Genomic DNA, 27,726 nt, shown 5'->3' on the forward strand with positions numbered 1-27,726 from the left:
CGGCATCAAAATGCAGCCCCCCAATATAATGGACTACCGAAGACTCACAAAGGAGCTAGACACCAAAGGTTCAACGCTACATCTTCACCCTCGACTGGGACAGAAGCCTGAAGGTATGTGTATGTGTTCTGTATGTGTTCTGCTACTCCGTGGAGTATCAGAACACATACAGAAGACATAGCCGCCGATCACCGCTATACAGAATAAAACCACCCATCAAGGTCAGCAGAATGACCATAGCTGACAAAAGTCCGATGCCCTTGTCTTAGTCGAGATCCACCACGCATATAAAACCATATAAGACCTAACATCAACTTGTGGGCCAAAATTCAGCCAGGAACCACTAAGGAAAAGGGCCTCATAAGGACAGTGCCACAGGTGTCAAAAGTAAGTCATGCCCAGAGATTATATAAAACTGAATATAAATGTTTAAAAAGCGGTGAGAGAGCCATCCCACAAACAACTGTACCAAGCCAAAATCCACTGGGTTAAATGTGTAAATTGCAGGGGGGGGGGCTTCTCCCAGCAAACTACAGGGTGGCAATAAAATAACTTTCCCTCTGTGGAGGCATCTGTAGCTAAAGCCAATAAACGGAATGAGTCCAAATTTTATATTGAGACTTTTGAAGGCTTGGGGAGATGATTTCCGCGAAAAAAAGATTTAGTACCAAAAATCGCCGATAGGGAAGATTTTGATACTGATAGAGCCGAATACAAACGGATAATTACATCAAAGGCAGATAAAATTGAATAATAACATTTCGACGGTGTACGCGACAGCCGCGTCAGTCATTCCAGCATATGTGGCGCTTTACAATGATAATAATATTAATAATAATTAAACTAAAACAACAACTTGCGAGAGACACAGAAATTAATGTAGTGATTGAACTCACAGGAAATAATGTTTTATTCATCAGAATCAGGGTCCCCTGGACCACATATACGATTTTCAATGTGCTGACCTTTCTTGTGTACAACAAATTGCATCCGGTGTGTGACATGTTCTACAACTGGGCATAAGGAGTCGGACTGGATGTTCATAACAGCCCGTTTTATGTTCTCTTTCAAGACATGCAAGTTGGAAACGCCACCAACATACACAACGGATTTCAAATATCCCCACAACTCCACAGAAATGTTATTATTCCATTGTATCTACCTTTAATGTAATATCCGCTCGTTTTCGTCCCCGCCAGCGCCAAAATTTTCCCTGTCGGCGACTTTGGTACTAAATCATTTTTTCAAGGAAATCATCTCCCCATGCCTTCAAAAGTCTCAATATAAAATTTGTACTCATTACGTTTATTGGTTTTAGCTACAGATGCTTCCAAAGAAGGAAAGTTATTTTATGGCCACACTTTACAAAGGATGTATGCAACATCCAAAAACTGACGATCTGCCTCCTCTATTACTCTACAAAAACCAGTAGAAGTAGCCCACGCTGCTCAAACCACCAGAGGTCGACAATATATGATAGAGAACCAATTGACGGAATCAGAAGTCCCGATCGGAGCAAACCACAGTCGGCAGACGAAGACACACGCAGACGTAGTCCGCTCAGCAAAGGTCCCCTCGGTAACAATACCACCCAAATTTAGCAACCGTCATTAGAAACTCCCTCGCAAATATGCTTCAGTACTTTTGCAAATCTAATCCGACTCGTCGGACTACAGAAAAAGATTTCTACAAGAAACTCAAGGTTCTGGAACTAAAGGAATTCGCAGTAAGATATAACCAAGACATTATCCTCATAAATGAATCTCACTTAAGACCAGCAATCAACTCCAAACGTAGAGGATACCTCCTCCACAGAAACGAGAGACTAAACTACAGAGGCGGTGGCACTGCCATTTTCATAAAAAAACTACATCAATCACCACTCTGTCACCAACCCCCTCAACCAGAAATCTAGAGCTCACAGGAATAGCAGTACCCACAACCGCAGCTGGGAAATTAAAACTTTATTCAGCCTACAACCAACATCAAAGAATCTACAATATTTAAATCTGAATGCCCTCCTGGAAAATAGAGAACAAATCATCATTGCCGGTGACCTAAATGTGAAACACCCTGCATGGAACAGTAAAACTACCAACAAACAGCCACACCCTCTTCAGCTATTCCAGTTCAAACTATACAGTGGCGGCAGGCCCCATTGAACCAATAGATCACAGTACGTAGGCACAGCAGACATACTTGACATTGCTGTCCTGCAAAATATTAAGCTACAGTGTAGCCTAATATTTCTCTTTAAACGAGCTGACATCCGACCACAACCCAATGCTGCTCCAGCTGAGAAATCAAGAACAACTGCCGGCTAGCCCCCACTCCTTCATTTCAGGGAAAAAGTTACCAAAAGTACTACCGGAACACATTGGACCCGTCTCTCACATCAGCTCCGAAAAATAAATTAAAAATGCAGTCAAAAATGTGACCCAGCAAATCAACACTGCCTTAAATTCTGTCACCGTTACTACAACCACTTTAAGCGGAATCGACTACCTGAAGATATCATGAATTTAATTAGGGATAAAAACAAAGCAAGAAAAAGGTAACATAACACCCGGGCCCCCCTCAAGACAAAAAGATCCTCACCAAGCTGAACAATGAAGTTAGAGAAGCACTTAGTGCTCATAGGAATGAAACATGGGAAGTCAAGCTAGGCTCTACATCACCTGACGAACACTCCATCTGGAAAATATTAAGAAACCTCAGAAACAAAAGCAGATCTCTTCACCACTCAAGTCAGACCAGGGCCTCGTACACACGGACGCAGAAAACAGAAAAGATAGCAAGAAATCTAGAAAAACAGTGCAGCCGTGAATACAAGGACTTGGATATAAATCATGTCTACAAAATCCACCGCCATATCAGATACCTAGTGAAACTCCCGGATACCTGCTACAACCAACTTGCAACCATCTCACCAGCGGAAATCTACGAAGTCATAAAGAAGCTAAAGAATAAACAAGGTCCTGGTTCTGATGGCATTACGAATCGAATTATTAAACTGCTGCCCAGATGAACAGTTGTACATCTCACCATAATAATTATCGCCATGCTCAGATTCAAATATTTTCCCTCCTATTGGAAAACCGCAGATGTGATCCCAGTGTTTAAATCAGTGGTAAAGATCCACACCTGCTTGAAAGCGATCGACACATCAGCCTGATCTCAAAATTAGGCAAAATTGCCGAAAACATCATTCTCTCCAAACTCCAAGCCTCAGTTAGTAAATGAGTTAAATATCCTTCCAAAGGAACAGTTTGGCTTTCGTCAACATTACACTACTACTCAACAAATTCATAGGCTAAGTGAATACATCACCACCTGCTACAAAGCATTGGCATCAGCACATTTGAGCAGTCTTCCTCGACATAGCGATATGGCACTTCGGATTACTACATTAACTAATCTCAACAGGCATACCATTAAGAATAGTCCACCTTACTAATTCATACCTCCAGTATGAATTAGTAAGGTGGACACACACAAATCAAAATAAACGTAAAATTTTCAAATCAGCGATAGATCTCAGCAGGAGTTCCACAAGGGTCCCTACTGGCACTGATCTTATTCTCGATATATACGGATGGCACTGCTTTACTGGCCAGATCTCTACAACCAGATCTCTTCACCAAAGGCTGCTAGAAAATCTACTAAAACTTGAACAATGATGATCTAAATGGAGATTACAAATGAATCCCCAAAAGCGTATTGCGATGCTTTTCACCAGAAGATTTGTATCTCCAAAGGGGAACTTTACCTATTCAACACCCAAATTCCTTGGCAAGCAGAAACAAAATCTCTTGGGGTAATACTGGACAAAAGATTAACCTTCAACTCACACATCAAAGCCTCGTGCAATAAGTCATCTAAAGCCTCGTGCACTAAGTCATCTAAAGCCATCGCACAACTTTACCCTCTAATAAAAAGAACAGCAAGCTAAATACCAGAACCCGATTCTATTTTCAATCTGCATGGTAGATATTCCGCATATCCCATGTCATCCATTATTACCCTTGACGCAGATGACATAGCTGTATTAGGTAGATCACTTCATTCACACCATGTCACCAAAAACTTCAGGATTATATTCTATAACTAGAACATTTTTTGTGACTGGAGTTTGGAAGTTAACCCACAGAGAATTACATCTATACAGTTCAGTAGAAGATTGACGATGCTAATCTTCTACTGAAGTGTATAGATGGACATCGTTTTGTTTAATACCAAACTTCCATGGCAAGTAAAAACCAAATATCTTGCAGTACTGCTAGATAAACGATTAAGCTTCACCAACAGTATTAGGACATGTGTGCAAAAGTATATAAGGCCATCGCCCATCTCTACCCCTTGATTAATAGACACGTCAAATTAAAAACACGAGAAACCAACTGTTACTCTACCAGATAGTGGTTCGTTCTATAACAACATATGCCTGTCCAGCTTGGAGCTATAACTCCAATGTTAATATTCTTAAATTGCAATGAGCTCAAAACAAATGTTTACGAATGATACTAAATGCTCCATCGTTCGTCGGAAATGTTTAGTCATAGGGACACAAATATTCCATGTACCTCCTCATTCTTAGACTGTCCAGCAGCAAAGTTCTTGAAAACGACTATACACTCTAAGGAACTGGTATAAGAAGCTGCAAACTACAATGAAAAACAACTCTACAAGCATAAAAGACCTAAAGCTATTTTAATATTCAATAATGCTTTGTAACCCCCCCCCCGCCCTCAATCAGCGAGCTAAATGCTCATAATTTTTTCTCATCATTGTTTTCCAGGTATCAGAGAGCGGGGAGTATAAAAAGCAGTAAGCTTCACCCTCTGAATCAGAAATGTTCCATTTTCGTATTTGTCACTTCAATGATAGTGGGAAAGAACACTTCTGGCAGTAAGTTGGATTATGATGAAACACTGAATTATGTTTTTTTTTCTTCTTATAAATTGTGATATTAGAATGTTGACTATCTGGAAGAAGTATTAGCAGATACACAGGTTAAGTCATTTAGAATGAATAATCGAGATACCGATAATTAATCCAAAGTCTTCACAAGAAACTTGCTTTTGAGCTACTTAAAAAGCTCTTAGAAAGATTTGATAAGGAATGGCCTGGTTTTTCTAAAACCTATATTCCATGACAAGTAGTGAAGGAGAAGACATAGGACCAGAGGACGAAAAGATTAATTTGGTGGTTTCCCCACCCACAACAGATTTCAAGGAAGTTCACGCGGGCAAGAAGCGCAGACCCGAAGAAATATGCAAGGATGACATCCTTAATGATGATCCTTCTAGTTCTCCTAAAGAGAAGGTGCCGCCGATAATCCTATGGGAGAAGAACAAGTGGGTGACTCCGGTAGCAATCATGAGGGAGACGAGGGGGGGAGAAGTTTACATTGAGTATGTAAACTCAATGAGGGCATCAAAATTCAGTCCGCAACAGTGGGTGATTTTCGTCACTTAACTAAAACCATTTATGCTCCGTATATCCAATATCATATATTCTCTCTCAGCTCTGAGAGAAATTTGAAGGGTGTGCTCCGAGGTGTGACAGAAGATAACACTGAGGACATAGCAGCAGGTCTCTGCTACCATGGACTTCCACCAGTAAAGGTCAGCAGAATGTTACGTGTTGACAAAAGTCTGATGCCACTAGTTCTTGTGGAGATTCAGAACTTCTGCAAAACATATATGATCCGACATCGATCAGTGGATTCAAGATCACACTTGAACCTCTATGAAAAGCAGCTTCATCGGGTCAGTGCCATAGATGTCAAAAATATGGGTATGCTTAAAGACTGTGCAAGGCGGACTATAAGTGTCTGAAATGTGATAAAAGCCACCTCACAAACACCTGCACCAAGCCTAAAACGACCCCTGCCAAATGTACCGACTGCAGTGGCCCTCATCCGGCCAATTATAGGGATACATCTGCTACCCAAAGGACAGGGACAGTAAAAACATGGTCAGTACATCCGTCAGCCTCACATTCAGGTAACGGAATTAGAGTTTCCCCAACATCACGACACTCAACAAAAGAAAGTAGAATCTCCACTTGATCAGGTAGAAGTAAACAGAGTGGAAAACTACCGCCAGGACAGAACCTATGCCGACGTGGCTTGCCCGTTGAAGGTAACGCACCAGGATTAAGACCAATCACAATCGCATCCGAACCTGGCTGCAATCATTACAGCTTCTCTTACTAACATGCTTCAAGATTTTACTAAATCCAACCCATCACTAAATTCTACAAAAAGATTCCTTCAAGAAACACATTATATTCTAACAGCACTCACTACATGATCAGAAATAGACATCTCCCGGATTCGCCGTGGATGTTAGCTTGGAATGCCAACAGCCTAACTAGCAAGATCTTAGAATTCCAAGAATTCTCACAGAGATATCACCCAGATATTATTTTAATAAATGAAACCCATCAATTCCAACATCTATCAGAAACTAATCTGGAGTTCGCAGACATTGAAGTTCACACCAACACAGCTGGTAAATTTAAAATTATGCTGCCTACAACTCACCGACAAGAACTTTGCTATTTTCTTATTTGGATGCCATTCTTGGCGTTAGGGAGTCCATTATCATCGCTCGCTGGGGATCTGAATTCCAAATCCATCTTCAAATGCCAAATTGACCAATAAGAACGGCCGCATCATTTTCAGTTACACAGGATTTAACTTCGCTGTTGTGACAGGTCCCACCGAGCCGACTCATTACAGTCCTAATGGCGCAATTTTACAGACTATTCAATATCAATACAGCCTCAGAAAATTAAACGAACTATCGTCAGACCATAATCCTATTTTCCTTCATCTAGGAAAACAAGAACAACTGTTCCCCCCCCCCCCCACACACACACTCTTATAGAGCTTAGGGAAAAAAATATCTAAAGTTCTTCCTGAATACATTGGCCCTGGTCCCTGTATAAGATCAAAGGAAGAAGTTGATATAGCAATAAAATATCTCACAAACCAAATCAATAAAGCTCTATCAGCAGTCACCAATACTGCAGCTGCCCTCAAGCCCAATCGTCTTCAGAAGATGTCATGAATTTAATAAGAGAGAAAAACAAAGCAAGGGAAATATATCATAACCCTGCGCTCCCCAAGACAAAAAATCTTTAACAAACTGAATAGCTGTTAGAGATGCTCCCAAAAATCGCAGAAATCCACAATGGGAAAATAGGTTATCATCTGTTACCCCTGCAGATCATTCCATTTGGAAGCTCTTAATAAATCTCAGAAACAAAGTAAATGTTTTTCCCCTATCCAATCAAATCAGGATCCAGTGCACACTGAAAAAGCAGACGCTATAACAAGGAATTTGAAACAAGCAATTCAGTCCCTCATATAAGTTACGAGGGCAGTCTGAAAGGTTCTCGGCCTCGACCATAGTTGGCTATTGGCAAGATTTTTTTTCTAAGTTGGTACATCTGTCATAAGCATCCATTTGAAATTGCACGTGATTCTATCAAATAGTTTGTTTTATACAACTGTCTGAAGCAAATGTGTTGTCTGTATCCTTTGAAATGGATAAAATTGAGTATCGTGAGGTTATAAAATTCTTTGTAAAAGAAGGTTTAACGCCCAAAAAAATTCATTCGAAGTTCATAAAAGTTTATGGGCTAAAGAAGAGAAAGTCGGTTCCATCAGCAGGAAAGGTCATGGCATCGGTGTTTTGGGATGCTAAAGGCACTTTGTTTATTAATTATCTTGAAAAGGGTAAAAGAATAATAGGGGAATATTATTCCGATCTCTTAACCAGAGTAAGCGAAAAAATCCCTGTGAAAAGACCGGGTTTGCAGAAGAAGAAAAACGTCTTTCATCAGAACATTGCACATGTTCACAAAGGTGTTTTGGCAATGGTAAAATTAAGGGATCTGCACTATGAATTGTTGCAACATCCAAATTTGGCTCCCTCTGACTTCTGTCTCTTTCCAAAATTAAAATTCTTCCTCGCTGCTCCGCGTTTTTCTTTGAATCAAGAGATGATTGCAGCTGTGGAAGGGTATTTTGCAGATCTTACTGAGAACCACTACAGGGATGGGATAATGGCGCTGGACCATCGCTGGAAAAATGTATTCGTCTTAAGGAGATTATGTGGAAAAATAAAAATAATTTTGAAATTATAAATTGTTTTTCGTTGTTAGGCCGAGAACTTTTCACACCACCCTCGTATATAAGGTTCATCGCTAAGTTAGACGCACACCAAAACAAATTGCCAATAACTCTCTCAATCATTCCCTATCTCAGCAGCGGAAATTTAGGGAATCCACAAGCAGCTCAAGAATACAAACCTTCCAGGTCCTGATGGCAATACAAACAAAGTTATCAAAGTATTACCCAGCAAGCTATTGTACATCTTCCTAACATTATAAATTCACTCCTCATAATGCAATATTTTCCTCCCTCTTGGGAAATTGCTAACATTGTCCCAGTTTAAAAGTCAGGAATAGATTCACATCCAACTCAAAATTATCACCCCATTGCTATCAAATTTAGGAAAAATTGCTGGAAAATTCATCCTCTCCAGATTCCAAGATTCAGTAGGCAATCTAAACATTATTCCACAAGAAAAATTTGGCTTTCATCGAAATCATAGCACCATCCAACAAATCCATAGGCTGATGAAACACGCCACCACGGGATTCAATTGAAAACAACACACTGATGCTGTATTCATTAACATGGCAAAGGATTTTGACAAAATTTGGCACTACGGACTGCTCTATAAACTTATCATCTACAACTTACCATTGAAGCTGATACAATTAATCAAATTATATCTCACAAATCCCTCAAGGGCTCACTTTAGTGAGTACGGAAGCGGCAAACACGAGGTACCTGATGCTGGACCGTGCGTTACTTCATGTAATATACATCTGTATATTATCTGTAGACCGGCCCCTAATCTTTTTTTTTTCTTTCTTGTTGTTCCTCTGGCTCCTTTCCCCCACTGCTATTAGAGTAGTGGAGGGCTGGGAGGGGGGAATCATTCCTATTATACTATTGAGATAAAGAGCCAGAAGGCTTCACTTCGGCGATGCAAAATTATTCAAGTTATGTGGTTATTGAATACCACATTATGTTTTAGCTGAATAAGAAACTCAAAGATAGAAAATCTAAGAGTTTCTGCCGAATATAGAAATTATAAAGGTTCGGCGAGTCCAAGCATAAGCCAACAGGTAGTGAAAGCTGGAGCAACTCGTAGTAAAGGTGGTGCAAGATCCAATCACAGCCAGTATTTTCCCATAAATGTAAAACACATCTATTAAAAGATGTATGCTATTATATATTATGGTAGAAGGTCACTTTCCAGACCGGTTTCGAACTTTATATAGGTGAAGCGGGCTCTAAAAATAAGACTATCCCGAAAGATCGCCCAAATCAGCGTTGTTCGACTCATTGACAGGCACACCCCATCACCCAGAAGAACTACTCTGCCACCAAGCAGAACCATAATCTCAGCGGTGGTCCCACTCACAGACAGGCAAAAGCCTACCTCCAAGAGGAGCCTCTCAGAGCCAGATCTGCCACGCACCGGTTTCGACCTATGTATAGGTGAAGCGGACTCTAAAAATTAGGCGATCCCGAAAGATCGTCCATCTAGGCGTTGTTCCACCCAGTGGCAGGCTCACCCCCACCACCAAGTAGAGCCATAATTTCAGCGGTGGCCCCACTCAAAGACAGGCAAAACCTACCTCCAAGCGGACCCTCTCAGAGCCAAATCATTCCCGCACCGGTTTCAACCCTTTTTTATACGTGAATCGGGTTCTAAAAATTAGGCGTTCCCGAAAGATCGTCCATCTCCGTGTTGTTCCACTCAGTGACAGGCTCACTCCGTCACCGAGAACTTCTCAGCATTGGCTCTACCCAGTTGCAGGCTCACCCCCCCCACACACACACACCACCAAGCAGAGCCATAATCTCAGCGGTAGCCCCACTCAGAGACAGGCAAAAACCTACCCCGAGGCGGAGCCTCTAAAAGCCAATCCCACACCGGATTCAACCATCATTGGGGTCTCATCAGTGAGTAGGTAGACCTAGATGTAAATACTATGGTTGCAGTGATGAAGTTACTCTCTTACTATACAAGTTGGCAAGAGGTGCACCATTTAAATTACTGAGATAAAGAGCCAAAAGGCTTCACTTCGGCGACACAAAATTATTGAAATTTAGTGGATATTGAATATCACATTATTTCTTGCCGAATAAGAAACTCAAAGATGGAAAATCTATCTAAGAGTTTTATGCCGAATACAGAAACTATAAAGGTTCGGCGAGTCCAAGCATAAGCCAACAGGTAATTTTGCATCGCCGAAGAGAAGCCTTTTGGCTCTTTATCTCAGTAAATTAAATGGTGCACCTCTTCAATAACTGAGACAAAAGTTTCAACTCGTATAGTAAGAGAGTAACTTCATCAGTGCAGCCTTAGTATTTACATCTGGGTCTAGGTACTCACTGATGAGACCTCGATAAAGGTCGCAACCGGTCTGGGTAGTGACCTTCTCCCATAATGTATAACAGCATACATCTCTTAGGAGATGTGTTTTACATTTATGGGAAAATACTAAGGAGAATGATTGGAGCTTGCTCCACCTTTACTACGAGTTTCCCTAGCTTGCACTGCCTGTTGGCTTATGCTTGGACTCGCCGAACCTTTATAGTTTCTGTATTCGGCATGAAACTCTTATATAGATTTTCTATCTTTGAGTTTCTTATTCGGCTAAGAAATAATGTGGTATTCAATATCGACTTAATTTGAACTATTATACTATGTTTTTTCCATCTTTTGTTCGATCCTTTTGGGATCGAAAAAACATTTTCCATCCCAAAAGCAGCTTTTCCTACCAAAAGGCAGGTTCGGAGGCCTTAAGATGGCAGTCCCACCACCGACCTCACCCTGCGAAAAGTTTGTAGCCTATCCGGGTAAAATTTCAAATTACATGCAAAGCTCTGAAGATGAAAAATAGGATGGATTTAAACGGAATGACCCGGTTAATGGACAGAGACTTAACTTTAAAAAATTAAAAAGAGCTACTTGGAATTTCCTTGGAATCACACACAAAATTGGTGAGCTGAACAGAGGACCTAAAAGTAGAAACAGTGATATGACTAAAAAGGAAAAGAAGGGCTCTCAAATTCTGGAAGATTATGTTATAATCATCTCTAGAGTTCTGGAAAAAAAATAAGCTTCATCTGGGGTTGCAATTCGGATGAATAAAAAATGAAAAAACAAAACGTTAGATTATACTTGGGTATCAGGCAGAATAATCAAAGTTAGAGTGAAAATTATGAATCAAACATTCGATATTTTCAGAATTTATGCACCAGTAGATGGAAAAGAGGAAGAGACGAAGAATTTTATGGAAACCTTCAGGAATGTATTAATGAAACAGATAAACATGAAGCAACAATCTTGATGGGAAATTTCAACGCTAGAGTGGGAAGTAACCCAATAATAGGATCAGATGGAGAATCGGTAATCAATAAAAATGGAATTTTATTAAGTGACTTCTGAATATTTAACAATCTAAAATCAGCAGTACTTTCTTCAGGCATAAAAATATACATAAGTACACATGGGAACAAAATCAATAATATATTACATTATTATTAACAACAAAGTAAATAATAATATAATGGATACAAGGATTTTAAGAGGGAGCTAAATTGATAGTGATCCCATGTTAGTTGAAAGCAGATTTGAATTCATAAAAAGAACCACATACTTCAAAAGGAAAAAAGATAACGAACCAACATCTAATAAACAATTTAAAATTCACCTCCTAGTACAGGAGAGTATTAGAAACTTATATAAAAGCAGAATAAGAGATAAAATAAAACCAACCACAAACAATATTAAAACCGACTGGGAAAATATAAAGGAAATATACTAAAAGCAGCAGAAGAAAGTTTAGGATACAAATCAAGGAAAAACAAAAAAAAGGCTCAGAACTTGAAATGATGACTTAAAGGAATCAATCGAAAGAAAAAAATAGACTTTTAAAATCTATCTGAAAAATAAAAACACTGCTGACTATATACAATATAAGAAATTACGGGCTGAAGTCAGAAAGCTTTCCAAGAGTTATACGCAGAGAGGATTGGAGTAAATATGTTAAATCATTAGAGCAAGATATCACTGGACCACAAAGAATAGGGTATAAAATTTTCAGGCAATTACAAACAGCAGAAAGTGACCAATTAAAAAATGATCTAATTTCTAAAGATGATTGAATAGAACACTATAAAATATTGTGGAATGAAAAACAAGAAATACAAAACAATCACAAAATTCACAAAATTGAAGATATTAATTTATATAGGAAAGTACAGAAGAAATAATAATGGAAGAATTAGAAAAAAAATTAAAAAACTCAAGAAACAGAAAAAGCTCCGGCCTGGATGGAATAAGTGTTGACCTCTTTAAATATGCAAATAATAGCTTAAAAGAAAACCTACTTAAAATCTTCAATAATATCAGGAAATATCAAAAGCTCCCAAAAGAATGCGAAACTGAAGTAGTAATAAATATTCACAAAAAAGGTTCCAAGGACAAATGTGGAAATTACAGAGGCATTACTCTCTTAATAACAGCATCTAAACTATATGCGAATATTTTAAAGAACAGACCAATTAAACATACACAAAATTATTTAGAAGAACAATGTGGTTTTAGAAGAGGGAGAGGATGCACAGATGCCTCTTTCATAATGCAACAGATCACAGAAAAAAAAAGAAAAGAATTTAACCTGTCCACTTTTCTTCGATTTATTGACTACGAAAAGGCATATGGTAACTTGAACAGAAATCTGCTCTGGAAAATATTACAAAACGATAAAATACCTCCTAAATTAATTAAAGCAATAAAACGTCTATACAGAGAAATATACAGAAAAATATAGAAAAATGTGCATCAAATTTTCAGGTAGAACATTATCAGAATCTATAACTATAAACAAAGAAGTAAGACAAGGTTGCGGGTTATATTCAATCCTATTAAACATTTATATAAACAGAATCCTGAAAGAATGGAAAACAACTGTCCAAGATGGAATTAAACTAACAAATAATAAACAGCTAAATATAATACTTTATACAGATGATCAAGTACTAATTTCAAATTCAGAAGATAAACCCCAAATTGCAACTAACCTAAATGAAATAGCAAATATATTTAAAATGAAAATATCTGAAACAAAAATAAAAGCCATGACAATGTATAGAAAGACCATTCAAAATGCAAAATTATGCTCAACAATAAAATAATAGAACAAGTTTCAAATACTTAGGAAATATAATCTCTCAATACAATACTGATTCACAATTGGAAGCAAGACTACAAATTTACAACAGAATGAATGGCATAATTAAAAGAAATTTTGGAAAACAAATTACAAAATAAACTCAATTAAGATTACATAATATGACCTCTAAACCATCTCTCAAATTTGGAATTGAAACCTGGATGCTAAAACAAAGAAACAGACAAAGATTGGAAGCAGCACAGGTGAAGTTTCTAAGACCTCTCATGGGACTCTAGATTAGATAAAAAGAAAAACAGAGAAATAATAGAACAATTAGATACAAAGAACATCGTACAAGAAATAAAAGAATATCAGCAAAATTGTCTACACCACATAGAAAGGATGAAAAACAATAGGATTCCCAAACTAGCTAGGATATAAATATAAACCTACAGGAAGAAGAGACCGTGGACGTCCAAGACTAAGATGGAAAGACCAACTTCATCTGCAGAGCAGGAAGCGGACATAAAAAGCCTATATCTGAATTGCTCAGTCGACCGACGATATCTCACGAATAGAAAGATGCAAGTCAAGAGAAATGATGCAGTCTGAACCCAAAGTTGAGTTTTTGCTGGATTTCTACAAGGATACTTATTGGCCCCGATTCTATTCTCTATCTACATGGCAGATATCCCACATAACCCCTTCTCATCCATTATGGCCCTTTATGCAGATAACATGGCAGTTTTAGCCATGACATCTACATCCACACCTCATCATCCACACTTCATCCACACCTTGTAACCAAAAAACTTCAAGATAGCATTTTGAAACTAGAAGAATGGTTTTCGGATTGGAGAATGCAAGTAAACTCTCAGAAAAGTATAGCAATACTCTTCACTAAAAGATTAGCATCTCCCAAAGGGGATGCCGTTCTGTTTATTACCAAAATTCCTTGGCATTCTAAAGCCAAATACCTCGGAATACTACTACTAGACAAAAGATTATGCCTACAACAGCCATATTAGGAACATATGTGCCAAGTATCTAAATCAATCGCCCAACTTAAAGTCTCGATTAATAGACACAGCAAATTAAACACAAGAAACAAACTGCTGCTCTACCAGATGGTGATTGGTCCTATAATTACATATGCCTCCCCAGCTTGGAGCCATACTTCTAATGATGATATACTTAAATTACAACGAGTACAAAACAAATGTTTACGAATGATGCTAAATGCCCCATGGTTGGTCAGAAATGTTCAGATTCACCGGAACACAAATATCCTTTTATATAACTCCTCATTTTATGCTCTGTAGCAGTAAAGTTCTTTTCAAAGACTACTACACACCTTAACCAACGGGTACAGCAAGCTGCAAACTACAATGAAAAAGACCTCAGCAATCATAAAAGACCTAAAGCCATTTTAATATCAAGTGAAGATATGTAACCCTTCTGCTCTCACAGGGCCAGCTAAAAGCTCATAATTTTTTTCCTTCATTGCTTTCTAGGTACCAAACAACGGTAATGTTCTTCTGCGTTCTGCGTTTTTTCACTTCGCTTGCCAGCAGCATTCTGTTGTTTGCAGGTACGTTGCGACAATCTACTTACAATGTCAGATCGTGGTAAAGGGGGGAAAGGTCTTAGAAAAAGAGGTGCTAAACGTCATCGTAAAGTTCTTCCAGATAATATTCAGGGAATTAGCAAACTAGCTATTCGACGTCTTGCACATCGTGATGGTGTTAAACGTTTTATAAAAGTGAACAATTGTTTGAAAATATGCGTCAGGTAAAATCGTTATGGCTTGTTTCACATTACACGTGTGATCTTATTATTTTCGTGCTCGTTACAATAAAATTCAACTGTATATACAAGATAAATACAATAAAGAATAGTATAACAGAAACCAAAATAAATAAATAAATAAGAAATTTTAGAAAATGAATCAAAAATTCTTGGATACTTTTCAAGACTGTTTGAATATTCTTATTCAATCTATTCTTAATTGAATGAAAGTGTTGTGAATAAATTTTTATCAAACTGTTCGAGGATGAAGAGACAGAAGAAATTGTGATAAATAGTTAATGTATTTGAATTTACTTGAGTCAGCATTCATGGAAAGTTTTTGATACTTCTAGGAACGTACATTCAAGTTCAAACCTCTCCGAGTTACAAAGAGGCTAGTATTCTGTTAATAATTTACCTGTTTGCAGAATAGATAGTGTCAACGCCTAATCAGCGTGTTAGAATCGTTCTCTGCAGAATAGCCTATCGCTCACCAATCTATGTGTTTGAAAACAGTATACCAACTAAAGACATTTACCAACATTCATTCCATTCCATTCCATCCATTAGTGGCTTTAACAGTCACTTAACTGCCCATAGCCTTCCAAGTATCCTTGGAACCGTAATACGAAGATTAGGTGGTTATCCCTATGCCTCTATGTATTCTTGTCTGTAAATTCCGTGTGTTCTACTGGTCAGTTTGTCTTTTTTTTTTGAGGGACGAAAAACCCAAGTTTTCGGGTTTTCCGTCACTCAAATGAGACCTATGAGACCGACAAACTCATCTTCAGTCAAAAGAGACCAGATAAAGGCTCCTCTCGTCACTGACGGGAATCGAACCCAGGTCTTTCCGACAAAAGGGCTTTGTCAATACCAGTGTTTCCCAAACTGTGGTCCGCGAGTAAATCAAATGGAATCAGTGGGATAGTTTATTTTCATTAGACTTTATCTTATCGTGTTGCTTACACCTGTTGTTCACACCTGGCCTAATTGATATGTTCATATTCTTCCGAATATCTCCATTTATAACAGTATTGCATTATCATAAATGACACATTTAGTGTTGTCAAATTGTAATTTATTACTTCAAGTTTATGATATGTAAAATATAAAAAAATTCCATTTTGGATATTATGGGGACCGCGGTGAATTAACATTCGCTACAGGGGGTCCGCGACATATTAACATTCGCTACAGGAGGTCTGCGCCATCAAAAAAGGTTGGGAAACACTGGTCTATACTGATTGAGCTACGGAGGCTCACCAACATTCATTACATTGATATTAATATTTGAAAATGTCTAAGTTGTCGACTGTTTTCGTGGGTATAAAACTACTGCCCCGCTTCTTATTGGCCTGAAGTCTCTTGAAACAGTACCAAGTTTAAGAAAAAAAAGAAAGAAAGAATATCCAGTTTATCCAATATTTTTCCTGACTACGGTAGTAAATGTGTTATAGCTTAGCAAACCTTTCTTGCATGTGATTCACTTACATAAAAATAAAACATATGTCTTTATTTATGAAAAATGGGTTTTTCTACAAGTTCTAGCTATTTTCCATAATAAGTAAAAAATATTATACAGAATTTGAAAACTGTATTTCTTTATAAAAATTCCATAAAAGCGTACCACCTGATGATCTAAAAGTCAATATACGTATAACATATATTTTCTTTATTTCGTAAACGAATATAGTACACAGCAAAACACCATCGAGGAATAAAAGAAAAAAAATCACATCTATTTCAAAAGAAATTTACAGTCTTTTTTTTCTCTCTACTTCTTGAAGTCATCCTTAAGTGAGGTTATTCTTTTAGAGAACGGAGAGCTGGAAAAATATATTTTATCACAGGGAGGGATAAATTTAGACAGAACTTTTTTCTTATAAAAAAAACGATGTTTTTTTTTTCAGTTAAAAATATTTGTTCAAAATATATTTGTAAAAATATTATTACTTTGCTGATGAATTTTGCTTTTGTAATTCACTTATATGAGGACACAAATGTATATCGTTATGTACGATGGTCTCCAGGCGGTGGGAATCCCTTTCAAAATATGTAACTTATTATTTCTGCATTTACTGGAGTATTTGTTTGTCAAGTTTTGTTTTCGTAGATGAATTATTGTGTAATGTATAATTATTAGGTCGGGGTTTATGGCGAGTGAATTTCTTGCTATTTTACAAAACCGTAAAATGGCAAACTTATTTGGTCCTAGTAATTTCCGAATGAATACATGTATTCGATATTTACATATTAAAAATACAACTCATTAAAAACTAAAATTAAGTGTAACAAGAATGTAAGCTTTTCTTTCATAAGAGTTAAATAAAAAATACCTTTAAAAATATAGAATTTGATAAATAACAAGATTCATGGTATTTGGTATAGTGTTGAATATTCTCACTAGATGGAGATAAGCAACTACTTCGATATCACATATCGCTGCATTGCAATTTTCTAAATAAATACAATAAATATTTCAATTTTTTGAATCGATAACAGAAGATAAAAAAATAATTAATTTTACAGTAATCATTTAGTTAAAACATTTTTACGAATTTACGATAATTAAGAAAATATAGTAACTTTCATGATTATTAAAAGTATTTTTCATCACATTTCTGTCACCATTATTAGGAGCATAAGAAAATCTTCCGATTTGTTAGTGTTATAAAACAAAAAACATTTATACAAAACATAAATTCATATAGCAATTACATATACATATCTTTATATTAAATACTGTTTGAAAAACAAATCCAGTAGTGTATAAGTTATTCACTTGGCAGTTAAAGTGTATTCTTGAAATTAAAAGTCAATATTTCATTCTTGGATGATTCTGTTCATTGTGATACATACATCTACATGCTATATCCGAGGTAGAGAGAGAAGTTGGTCACAGGAATATAGCAGCAACTGTAAAATCGTATACATTTGTAAAAAATATCGCTTTCGTATACTAAAAGTGGATTTTTTTATTTCATTAAGAACTTGGAAGTTATTAAATATACTGTGATGAGTGCCTTATAAATGATTAGAATCAGGGACTAGTAGTCCTCATCTCTCCATTTCCGAATATAATTTATCCTCAATCACGTTTATTCTTTATGTTCTCATTTTTCAGCATTTTCACTTATGGTGTCATTCACACTAGTTTTCGCACCACATATACTATAATCCTTTAATGGTGCTGTTTGCCCATTCTGGAAAGGTATCCAGAGTGAAGACAACTTTTCCAAGACTGTTGATCATTAACAGCTCCACAGCACAGCACGCTATCTTCACTAAAAGTCCAGGTTTGGCCTGAAAGTTTTAAAGAATAAATTATTTTAGTTATTAAAATGCATTTAACAAGTATAGTATTTCAAATACAAACAAAACAAACCATTGTTAATAAGAACAAAAATAGAGACTTCCACAGAGAGTCAACTTTAGGAAAAATCTCTTTAAAGTTTTTTCAGTGTAATTTGCGGTCAGAATTAATCATTCTTTCTCTCTCTCTCTCTCTCTCTCTTTCTCAATTGAGTTCCAGTGCTATTATTTTAACAGTTAATACCTCTCTTTCATTCTGAACGTATAAATAAATACAATATATCTTCTAATGCCTTTCATTCCCAAAAGGGAGGAGGTGCAACGGTTGTAGTCCTAACTTTGGAAAATTGGTGTACACCCACCCTGCTTCCGGCCAACGAAAACCATGTCATCTCCACATCTATCGAGATATATGTATTTCTTGATTAAGTTTCGAGGTAGCCAACATTAAACATTTCGCTTGTCAATGATAAGATTACTCATCGACAATTTACATGTGCCTCCACTTTTCTTGACAAAAGCATTTCGCTAATCAATGTAACGTGGTACGACTTCTGTTCTCGTGTGCATACTATATGGAGCTAGTACTAAAGTACGCCCAATACATTGGGAATACTGTATATGATGACTGCGATATTAATCTGACATACAATGAAACACGCATTCAGCACATGCGTGTTAAACATCCTCAAGCTTCTCTGACAAAATGGCTGATAGTGACACATCACTTGGCAGCCTGCTATGATGCTGAATTGCTGATGTAAGAAAACGGTTTGACTTCAACCATCATCTACGGAACTGATATGCAGTGAGTGTAGAAACTCAACATATTTTTCTCAGGAATGAAGAAGTGGTAGAGAGGATCCAGAAGCACCAATATGGTCAGCAATTGGTGCCTCTGGATCCTCTGAGAGCTCCCAATGTTGATAGATTGCAGGTTTGTGGTTTGTAAAAAATTGTTTCGTAGACGGAAAGAGAGGGATATGGTAGAAACATCTTAGTTACTAAAAGAGTTTTATAGGAATGATCCAGAGGAAATTTTTCAACACTAGACTAGAGGAAACAGATCAAGTCGTCATCTCTTGAAATTGAGTAAGAGTGTGAGAACTAGATTTTTTCGCTTAAGGAGCGGTTAATGAGTTACCAGAGTCGGTTTTAAGTGCTTTGTCTCTCAATGAGAGGTATGATAGATATTGTGTGGAAGGTTTGTGTCTCTCGCGAAGAGCCTTCTCAGTGGATGGAGGCACCTGTGAAATAATATACCTCAGATATACACAGATGTGGGATTTATGTGTATAATGGATTCATTATACACATAAATCCCATGCTATGAAGAATCAGTGTAGCTCGATACGATAAATGAAGAAACCGATATCTTTGTGAAAAGAGACGTGTTATTTTCCAAATCGAAAAATAAGATTGGGAGATTCCATCCCCCCCCCCACACACACATTTCTAAATCCTCGTAAAGATTATTTCTTCTTTCAGTTCTTCAAACATAATATAAATGACTTGCACTGCGATAATAAAGACGCTGTTTAAGACTCGGTTTTAAAATACCAATGCGCTTTATGGCCTAAAATGTCATTTTAAGCTACAACATCAGACAAACAACTGTGTGAAATATTTCTGAGGGTGTTCGTTTAATGAACTTGACGAAATTATTTCAATTGAAGCTCATTTCCCAGTTCGTAATGAAACTTAGAAATAATCGTTTTAAACTTCATTTTGAAACTTTATTTTTTCTCTCCAATGCAGATTATAGATTATTGTACTTGGGAGATTTTAAGATTTTTGGTCCAGTTAGACCCCTCTTACTACTCATAGTAAGGACTTTTGATGTGGTCACACATTTCGCTCCAGAGACGCACTGATTTAGATGGAACCTGCCCAGATATTAACAAATACCTGCCACGGTAAGCACTTCTTAATATTCTAAATATCTTAATTCGATGTTAACAGATTTAAATGAATAAATGTTTACACATGGAAATACATTGCTAATTCAGGAACAATAAAAGGAAGTGTAGTATGAGATGAAACAGTTGGCTTGTAGCAGACGAAAGAAGTACAGAAATTATCAATGAGTCTGGGATAAGAGCGTCAGTCACCATATAAAAAGTACTTAATTAGGAGGGCTCATCTCCCCCAAAACGGGGACGGGAGAAAAAGAGGGGGAACCAAATGAGAATAAATAAATAAATAAACATACCCTGTAAAACTGTTATAGTAAATTCATGAGTATCGAGAAGTCCCATGGCTGATGTGAAGTGTCATCAGATTTAAGGAAGCTGATGAGGTACATTTTCTTTTCTCTCTCTCTCTCTCTCTCTCTCTCTCTATATATATATATATATATATATATATATATATATATATATATATATATATATACCCCAGAGATTTTTATTTAATAAGGTTAAAACACCTTATGGCAACTTGTTCTGGTAAAATACTTATGAGCTCTGTATTACTAAATCTTGGTATTTCTAGCCTAGCTCCCACTGATGAGACCTCAATAAAGGTCGAAACCGGTCTGGGTAGTGGCCTGTTGCCTTTAATACAAAACATCATGCATCTCCTTCTTGGAGATGTGTTTTGGCATTAAGAGTAAATATAAAGATTAGTGATCAGAGCTCATACCACCTTTACCGAGTTGCCTTGGTCTTGTGTAGGATCAGCTAGACTTGCATCACTTGCAGGCGCAAACTTGACTTATTTGTCTATTTGCTTACTTGGGAAATGGAGTAAAACCAGGTTTAAAAATTGCTTGGTATTCTTAACATTTATTATACCCAAGGTAAAATACTTTCTACATATATATATATATATATATTTCTAAAAAAAAGCTCTCTCTCTCTCTTTCTCTCTGTATATATATATATATTTATATATATATATCTGTGTGTGTGTGTGTGTGTGTGTGTGTGTGTGTGTGTGTGTGTGTGTGTGTGTGTGTGTGTGTGTGTGTGTGTGTGTGTGTGTGTGTGTGTGTGTGTGTGTGTAGAAAGTATTTTACCTTGGGTATAATAAATGTTAATGATACCAAGCTATTTTAAACCTGGTTTTACTCCATTTCCCAAGTAAGCAAACAGACAAACAATTCAAGTTTGCGCCTGCAAGTGTTGCAAGTCTAGCTGATCCTACACGTAGTGCAAGACCAAGGCAACTCACGGTAAAAGAAGAATAGGCTCTGATCACTAATCTTAATATTTACCCTTAATACAAAACACATCTCCAGGAGGAGATGTATGACGTTTTGTATGTCACTACCTAGACCGTAGTGGCCCCCTTGCCTTTAATACAAAACATCATACATCTCCTCCAGGCGATGTGCTTTGCATTAACGGTAAATATTAAGATTAGTGATGTGAGCTTATTCTACTTTTACCATGAGTTGCCTTGGTCTTGCACTACGTGCAGGATATGCAAGACTTGCAACACTTGCAGCGCAAACTTGACTTGTTTGTCTGTTTGCTTACTTGGGAAATGGAGTAAAACCAGGTTTAAAATAGCTTGGTATCATTAACATTTATTATACCCAAGGTAAAATACTTTCTACATTTATATATATATATATATATATATATATATATATATATATATATATATATATATATATATATATATATATATATATATATATATATATATAATATTCATCCAAGCTTGATTTGCTTCCTGAGTGTTAAGAAAAGGCCCGTTATATTCCACTAATTCGAGCCCTATCCAAGGGCCTAGCAGTTGTGGAAATACTTTCTGAAAATGAAAGCTGTGCCGAACAAAGCGGCCTTTTGTAGCTACCCAATTTTTAATCCATCTAACTCGAGTGCTTCTAGATGTTTCTTCAATGTTTTAGGGATGGTGCCTAAAGCACCTATTATTATGGGAACAACTTTCGTGTTCTTTTGCCAGATTCGTGCAACTTCGATTTGCAAATCGCGATATTTTGTAATTTTTTCATATTCTTTGTTGTCAATCCGACTATCTCCTGGTACTGATATTTCAATAAACTTAACACCCTTGTTTTCACTTTTTTCAACCACTGTCATATCGGGTGTGTTACATTCCAAGCTTTTGTCAGTCTGGATTTTGAAATCCCAGAGCATTTTAGCTTTTTCATTCTTAACCACTTTCTGGTGAACTTTATGCTTCCAATAGCCTTTAGATACTTCAAACCCATACTTTTTACATAAATGCCAGTGTATTATCTTAGCTACGTTATCATGCCTTTTATGGTACTCAATTTGTGCGATTTTGCTGCATCCACTTATAATGTGGTCTACCGTTTCTTCCTTTTCTTTGCACAATCTACATTTACTGTCTTCTTGAATATTTTGTATTTTTGCCTTCATAACCTTGGTTTTAATGGCCTGTTCTTGTGCTGCAAAAATTACCGATTCTGTTTCTTCTTTAGTGCTCCATTTCTCAACCATTGCCAGGTAAAGTTTCTGTCAGCGCTGTTCTCTATGCTGTGAAGGTATTTTCCATGCAATGCCTTATTTTTTCCATCTTTCAGTTCTCACTTTTACTTGGTTGGTTTTGTATTCCAATTTTGTCTCCATATGTTTAAATGAACCCTCTTTCCTTACCTGAATTAGAAATTTTTCCGTTGTTTGCTGCAGATAATCATTTAAATTTCGTTTTTCTTCTTCAATAACTTGCTTCACTTGTAAAAATCCTCTACCTCCTTTTTTGCGTGATAGATACAGCCTATCAATGTCTCTGCGAGGATTGAGGGCATGGTGCATTGTCATTAATTTTCGAGTTTTTCGATCTAAATCTTCCATCTCTAGCTGGGTCCATTCAAAAATGCCTGCTGAATATCTCAGAACAGGTATGGCCCAGGTATTAATTGCTTTTATCAAATTTCCAGCATTAAGCATTGACTTAAGGAGTTTTCTTAATCGTCTTATGTATTCTGCTCTAATTCTTTCTTTGATCTTGTGCAGAATTTGTGAAGCTTCTAAAATTCCCAAATATTTGTAGCTGTCTTCGAATTTTATTGCCTTGATTATTTCACCATTGAGCAGCTCGATTTCGTTCGTATCTTCAACCTTTCCTCTTGCTATTCCAGCAATTGCACGTTTGTCTAAGCCAAAATCCATTGATATAACTTGACTGAATATGTGCACAGTGTTAAGCAACGATCCGAGTTCATTGTTTGATTTTGCATACAACTTCAGATCGTCCATGTATAAAAGGTGAGATATCTTTACACTCTTTTGCGCACTTTGATAACCATGAGCAGTTTTATTTAAAATTCTAGTTAAGGGGATCAATGACAAAATAAACAATAGAAGAGATAATGAGTCTCCTTGAAAGATGCCCCTTTTTATGTTTACCTCCCCAATTTCTTCTCTATTTATAACCAACGTTGTTTTCCAGTTTTTCATACTGGATTGCAAATATTTTTGGACGTTTTCGCTAATACCGAATAGTTCTGTGCATTTTAAAATCCAACTATGAGGCATCGAATCAAACGCTTTTTTATAATCTATCCAAGCCATATGAAGGTTGGGTTTCTACGTTTGCAATTTTTAAGAATCATTTTATCAATCAACAATTGGTCTTTTGTGCCTCTTGAATTTTTGTTGTTACCTTTTTGTTCAATTGGGAGAAGAGAATTTGCTTTAAGATAGCTGTATATTTTATCAGCTAGTATGCCTGTGAGTAGTTTATAGTTGTTGGCAGGCAGGTTATTAGTCGGAAGTTTTCTGGGTTTGGACCTTTTTCTTTATCCTTTATGATCAAAAACGTTTTCCCTGCTGTGAACCATTCTTCTTTGCTTTTTCCTTGTAAAACATCATAAAATTGGTTGCAAGTCTTTCATGTAAGCCTGATAGATATTTCAACCAGTAGCCATGTTGTTCCTCCTTCCCGGGTATTGACCAATTTTTTATTTTTTTAGCTTGCTTTTGAACCATTTCAGTTATTATTTTCAGTTGGTCCATTTTTCGTTCTTGAGATTCATTTGTAATTTGTTCAATCCATTTTTCCTTGTTATTGTGCCTCTTAGGGTTGTCCCATACATTTTTCCAAAACTTTAGTGTATTGTCTTTGTCTCTAGTATTTATGTTTATGTTTTCTTTAAGGTTATCATTCCTGCAGCAATCAATTTTCTTGTAAAACTGGTGCTGATTTGCACGAAACATCGAATTTTGCTTGTACTGTTCAATGCGTACACTGTATCTTCTTATTTTAGCTGCAACTGCAACTATTTTTTGTTTTACTTCCTCTAATACTTCATCAATAGGTCGTGTTCCAGTATTATATCTCTTTAAGAGGTTATTTCGGATTTTTGTGTTTTTCAGCTTCTTTTCCTTAAGGTTGTTTTCAAATTGCTCACGTCTACTCTGAGTTTAAGAATTTTATTCTCCAGTCGATGCTTCCATTTTGGTTCCTGAACCTTACAGCTTTAGGGTTCATTAGTTTTATATCCTAATTCAGATGTTACGACGTAGGCTATTGAGTACATAAGTTGATTCGTTTGCTCAATAGTTCTAGTAGGAATGTCCCTTGCAGCTTTATTCGCCTCTTGTAGGAGTTCCTTTAGTTTTTGTTGAGGTACTTGTCTCAATAGTGGGAGCCTAACTCGTTCCTGGTTGCTGTTCATTTGCTCGATAATTTTTCTTGCGAGTTCTTGTTCCTTATTTGATTGCTTCCTTTCAACTATTTGTATATTTTTAGCATTCTGCACGTTGGAATCTAGTTCTTCTCCGTTCACATTCTTGGTCACTCCAGGGTCAGTACGGTCTCCTTTTACAGCTTGAGGTTTCAGTGCTTCCAGCTCAAGTTCACTAAATACCTTGCTCTTGATAATGAAGCTGCGTTGCTGCATCAGCCTTTCGAATGAAATTTCAGAATTTGAGTGTCGTTCAAGCCAAAGTTGGAACATTCGTTTCTGAAATCCCCCTAACTGATGGGTTTGAACTGTAGAAGCACTGCATGACTTGTCTATTTTCAGCCATGCTCCACTTTTTCCTAGTAAATACTTTCGAGTTCTGTGGATCTTGCTCCTGTAGTCCATTTGTCACTGGCTGCCCAGGAAGCCTAACATCCAGTGCGGTCCTTGGTAACCCGCGGGACGACCGATGCGGTATAGAGTTCTGATTTGTCTTCACCATTTTTAACTGGAGGTGGGCAGGTGCATGAGATAAAAAAATAGGTAAATAGGACAGAATCACCCCTAGCCCTCGAATACGCTAATAGCATTGGGGGAAGGAGCAAGGTGAAAAGAAATACAGAGGGAAAGAAGAGTATGGACCAGTCTACAGATAATATAACAGATGTATATTACATAAAGTAAGGCGTGGCCCAGCTTCAGGTGCCTCGGGTTCGCCATGCCCGTGCTCACTAGAGTGAGCCCTTGAGGATTCTATATATATATATATATATCGTCGGTCACGTGAGTAGCTGAAGGATCTTCCTCAGCCATAGCCAAATTAGCCGATCCTGGACGTGGACAGTAGGGTTTTTTCCAAAGTTTATCATGGGAGTTTTCATCCCGCAAAGCAGGCAAACCGGCCTTGAGAACTCAACTCTACAGACATAGGGTACACCGGGACGTATTTTGCTCTCTCTCTCTGTATATATATATATATGGTTTTGGTTTTGCTCCATTTTCCAAGTAAATAAAAAAAAAAAAAAAAAAAAATATATATATATATATATATATATATATATAGAGAGAGAGAGAGAGAGAGAGAGAGAGCTTTTTTTTAGAAATAATTACGGTTAGAAACTTGGCCGAAGTATTCAACTGGCAAAGAATATTCAAATCCTGGCTTTAGAAACAGGACAAAAAGAAAGTCTCGTGGTTGCCAGTCTCAGAAATTTCGATACGTATTCCCAGCAACGTGATATAAAGGCTACGATAATTCGAAAGTTCAGGCATTGTACTATCAGCTAACCTTACCCGATTCAATAAGTCCTAGCTTTGGACCAATATACACCATTAGTTTCAATATACAGTATATATAATGTTCAGGTCCCAGCAATTTATGGTTATTCATAACGAAACTTATTTAAGGGAAACGGTAGAAAATACTCGATGCATAAACCGTGGAATTTTCCAACGACAGATATATATATATAAGTAAAGAGTAAAGTCAAATAGATTTTATGCGGTCCTGAATGCGAAGAACTACTGAAATTACGTATAAAAATTAACTTTATACCAAAAATTGCTCACCATGTCCATGGTCACCATATCATCGCTGTCAAATACAATGGCGTTCGATGGATTGCCTACGGGAAGCATGAAAGCGAAACTGCTGGCGATCGTAACAGGCATCATGAAAAGTATAGGATTAATCTTCAAAGCAAGAGCCTGAATAAAAGAAAACAAAGCTCCAGTTTATATGCGCATTATGTTAATACAATGAAGCTTTATCACTGTGATCGATTTAATATCTGAGAATGTAAAAATCTTATTTTCCATTCTTCTCGACTCCCTAACTTCGGTATTTGCGCATTCCCCCAGAAAGAGAGGTAGAGATGGAATTTATAAATAATTTATATAAATAACATTTAAACTTCATTTTCTTCTGCGAAATGCACTAAAATGTCAAAGGCCTCTTTCAGTTTATTTATGACATTTAATCCCTCATCAAAATCTTCGGGGTTCCTGCATGGGCGGTATCAGATTATGTCAATTATGCATCTATAGTTATGACTGTTACAATTTCCATTTTCCCTTGGCTTTTAGGTTCGATCGCTTGCAGGTCCCAGTAACTTGGCTTCTTTGAAACCATTTCTTTCTTTGAAATAATGCACTGATAGGGTGTATAATCCGATCTGTATATTATGGCTGTCAACTATGTGTATGTTCTTCTAGCGGATGTGTCTGTTTTAGAGGCCGAGTTTCCAGGAGGAAGCTTTTCACCTCGAGCTAAAAATTCTCTATAAAGATTCTTTGAGTCACAGGCAGGATTTGAACCCAGATCGTTTCAACTAAATGGTATCAAAACATAAAAAGTGAGGAGACTCCGTAACTATTACTTATCAGTAAATATATAAACTAAAGAAATCAGAAAAATAAAAATCTAGAGAATTCAAACTGACATTCGAAACTTACCATGGTGGTAACGACGGGCAGCATAATCGTGGCCATGGACATATTACTGATTATTTCTGTCAACACTGCAGTGATGAGGCATAAAATAACAGCAATTGCGTCTTTTGACAAAACTTGCAATCCTTCCAGCTGCACAGTAATCCAGTCTGTTAGTTTAGACTCCTGCAAACAAACAATAAATGGAATAGTTATTATGCACTAACACAGCTTTTAGAAAGAATCATTTCCATTAATGAGATGTATTGTCTCTCTGAAATACGATTAATAAA

At 36.9% G+C, this 27,726-nt stretch overlaps 1 protein-coding gene across 1 annotated transcript in view; it reads right to left on the reverse strand.

Annotated features, from left to right (window-relative positions):
• Positions 1 to 16,717: 16,717 nt before the first annotated feature.
• The window catches only part of LOC150109980 (Na(+)/citrate cotransporter-like), a 65,714-nt gene continuing 54,705 nt past the window's right edge, over positions 16,718 to 27,726 (reverse strand). The window contains exons 11-13 of the mRNA XM_090416221.1: positions 27,458 to 27,619; positions 26,573 to 26,710; positions 16,718 to 18,369 (exon numbers count right to left, since the gene is read on the reverse strand). Coding sequence (XP_090272347.1) covers positions 18,238 to 18,369; positions 26,573 to 26,710; positions 27,458 to 27,619 — 432 coding nt within the window. The 3' untranslated portion in view covers positions 16,718 to 18,237. The remainder of the gene's footprint in view (positions 18,370 to 26,572; positions 26,711 to 27,457; positions 27,620 to 27,726) is intronic.

Source organism: Typopeltis vanoorti, chromosome 1 (genome assembly GCF_054136105.1).
Source record: "Typopeltis vanoorti isolate ZY-2024b chromosome 1, IOZ_Tvanoo_1.0, whole genome shotgun sequence".
NCBI classification, from domain to species: domain Eukaryota; kingdom Metazoa; phylum Arthropoda; class Arachnida; order Uropygi; family Thelyphonidae; genus Typopeltis; species Typopeltis vanoorti.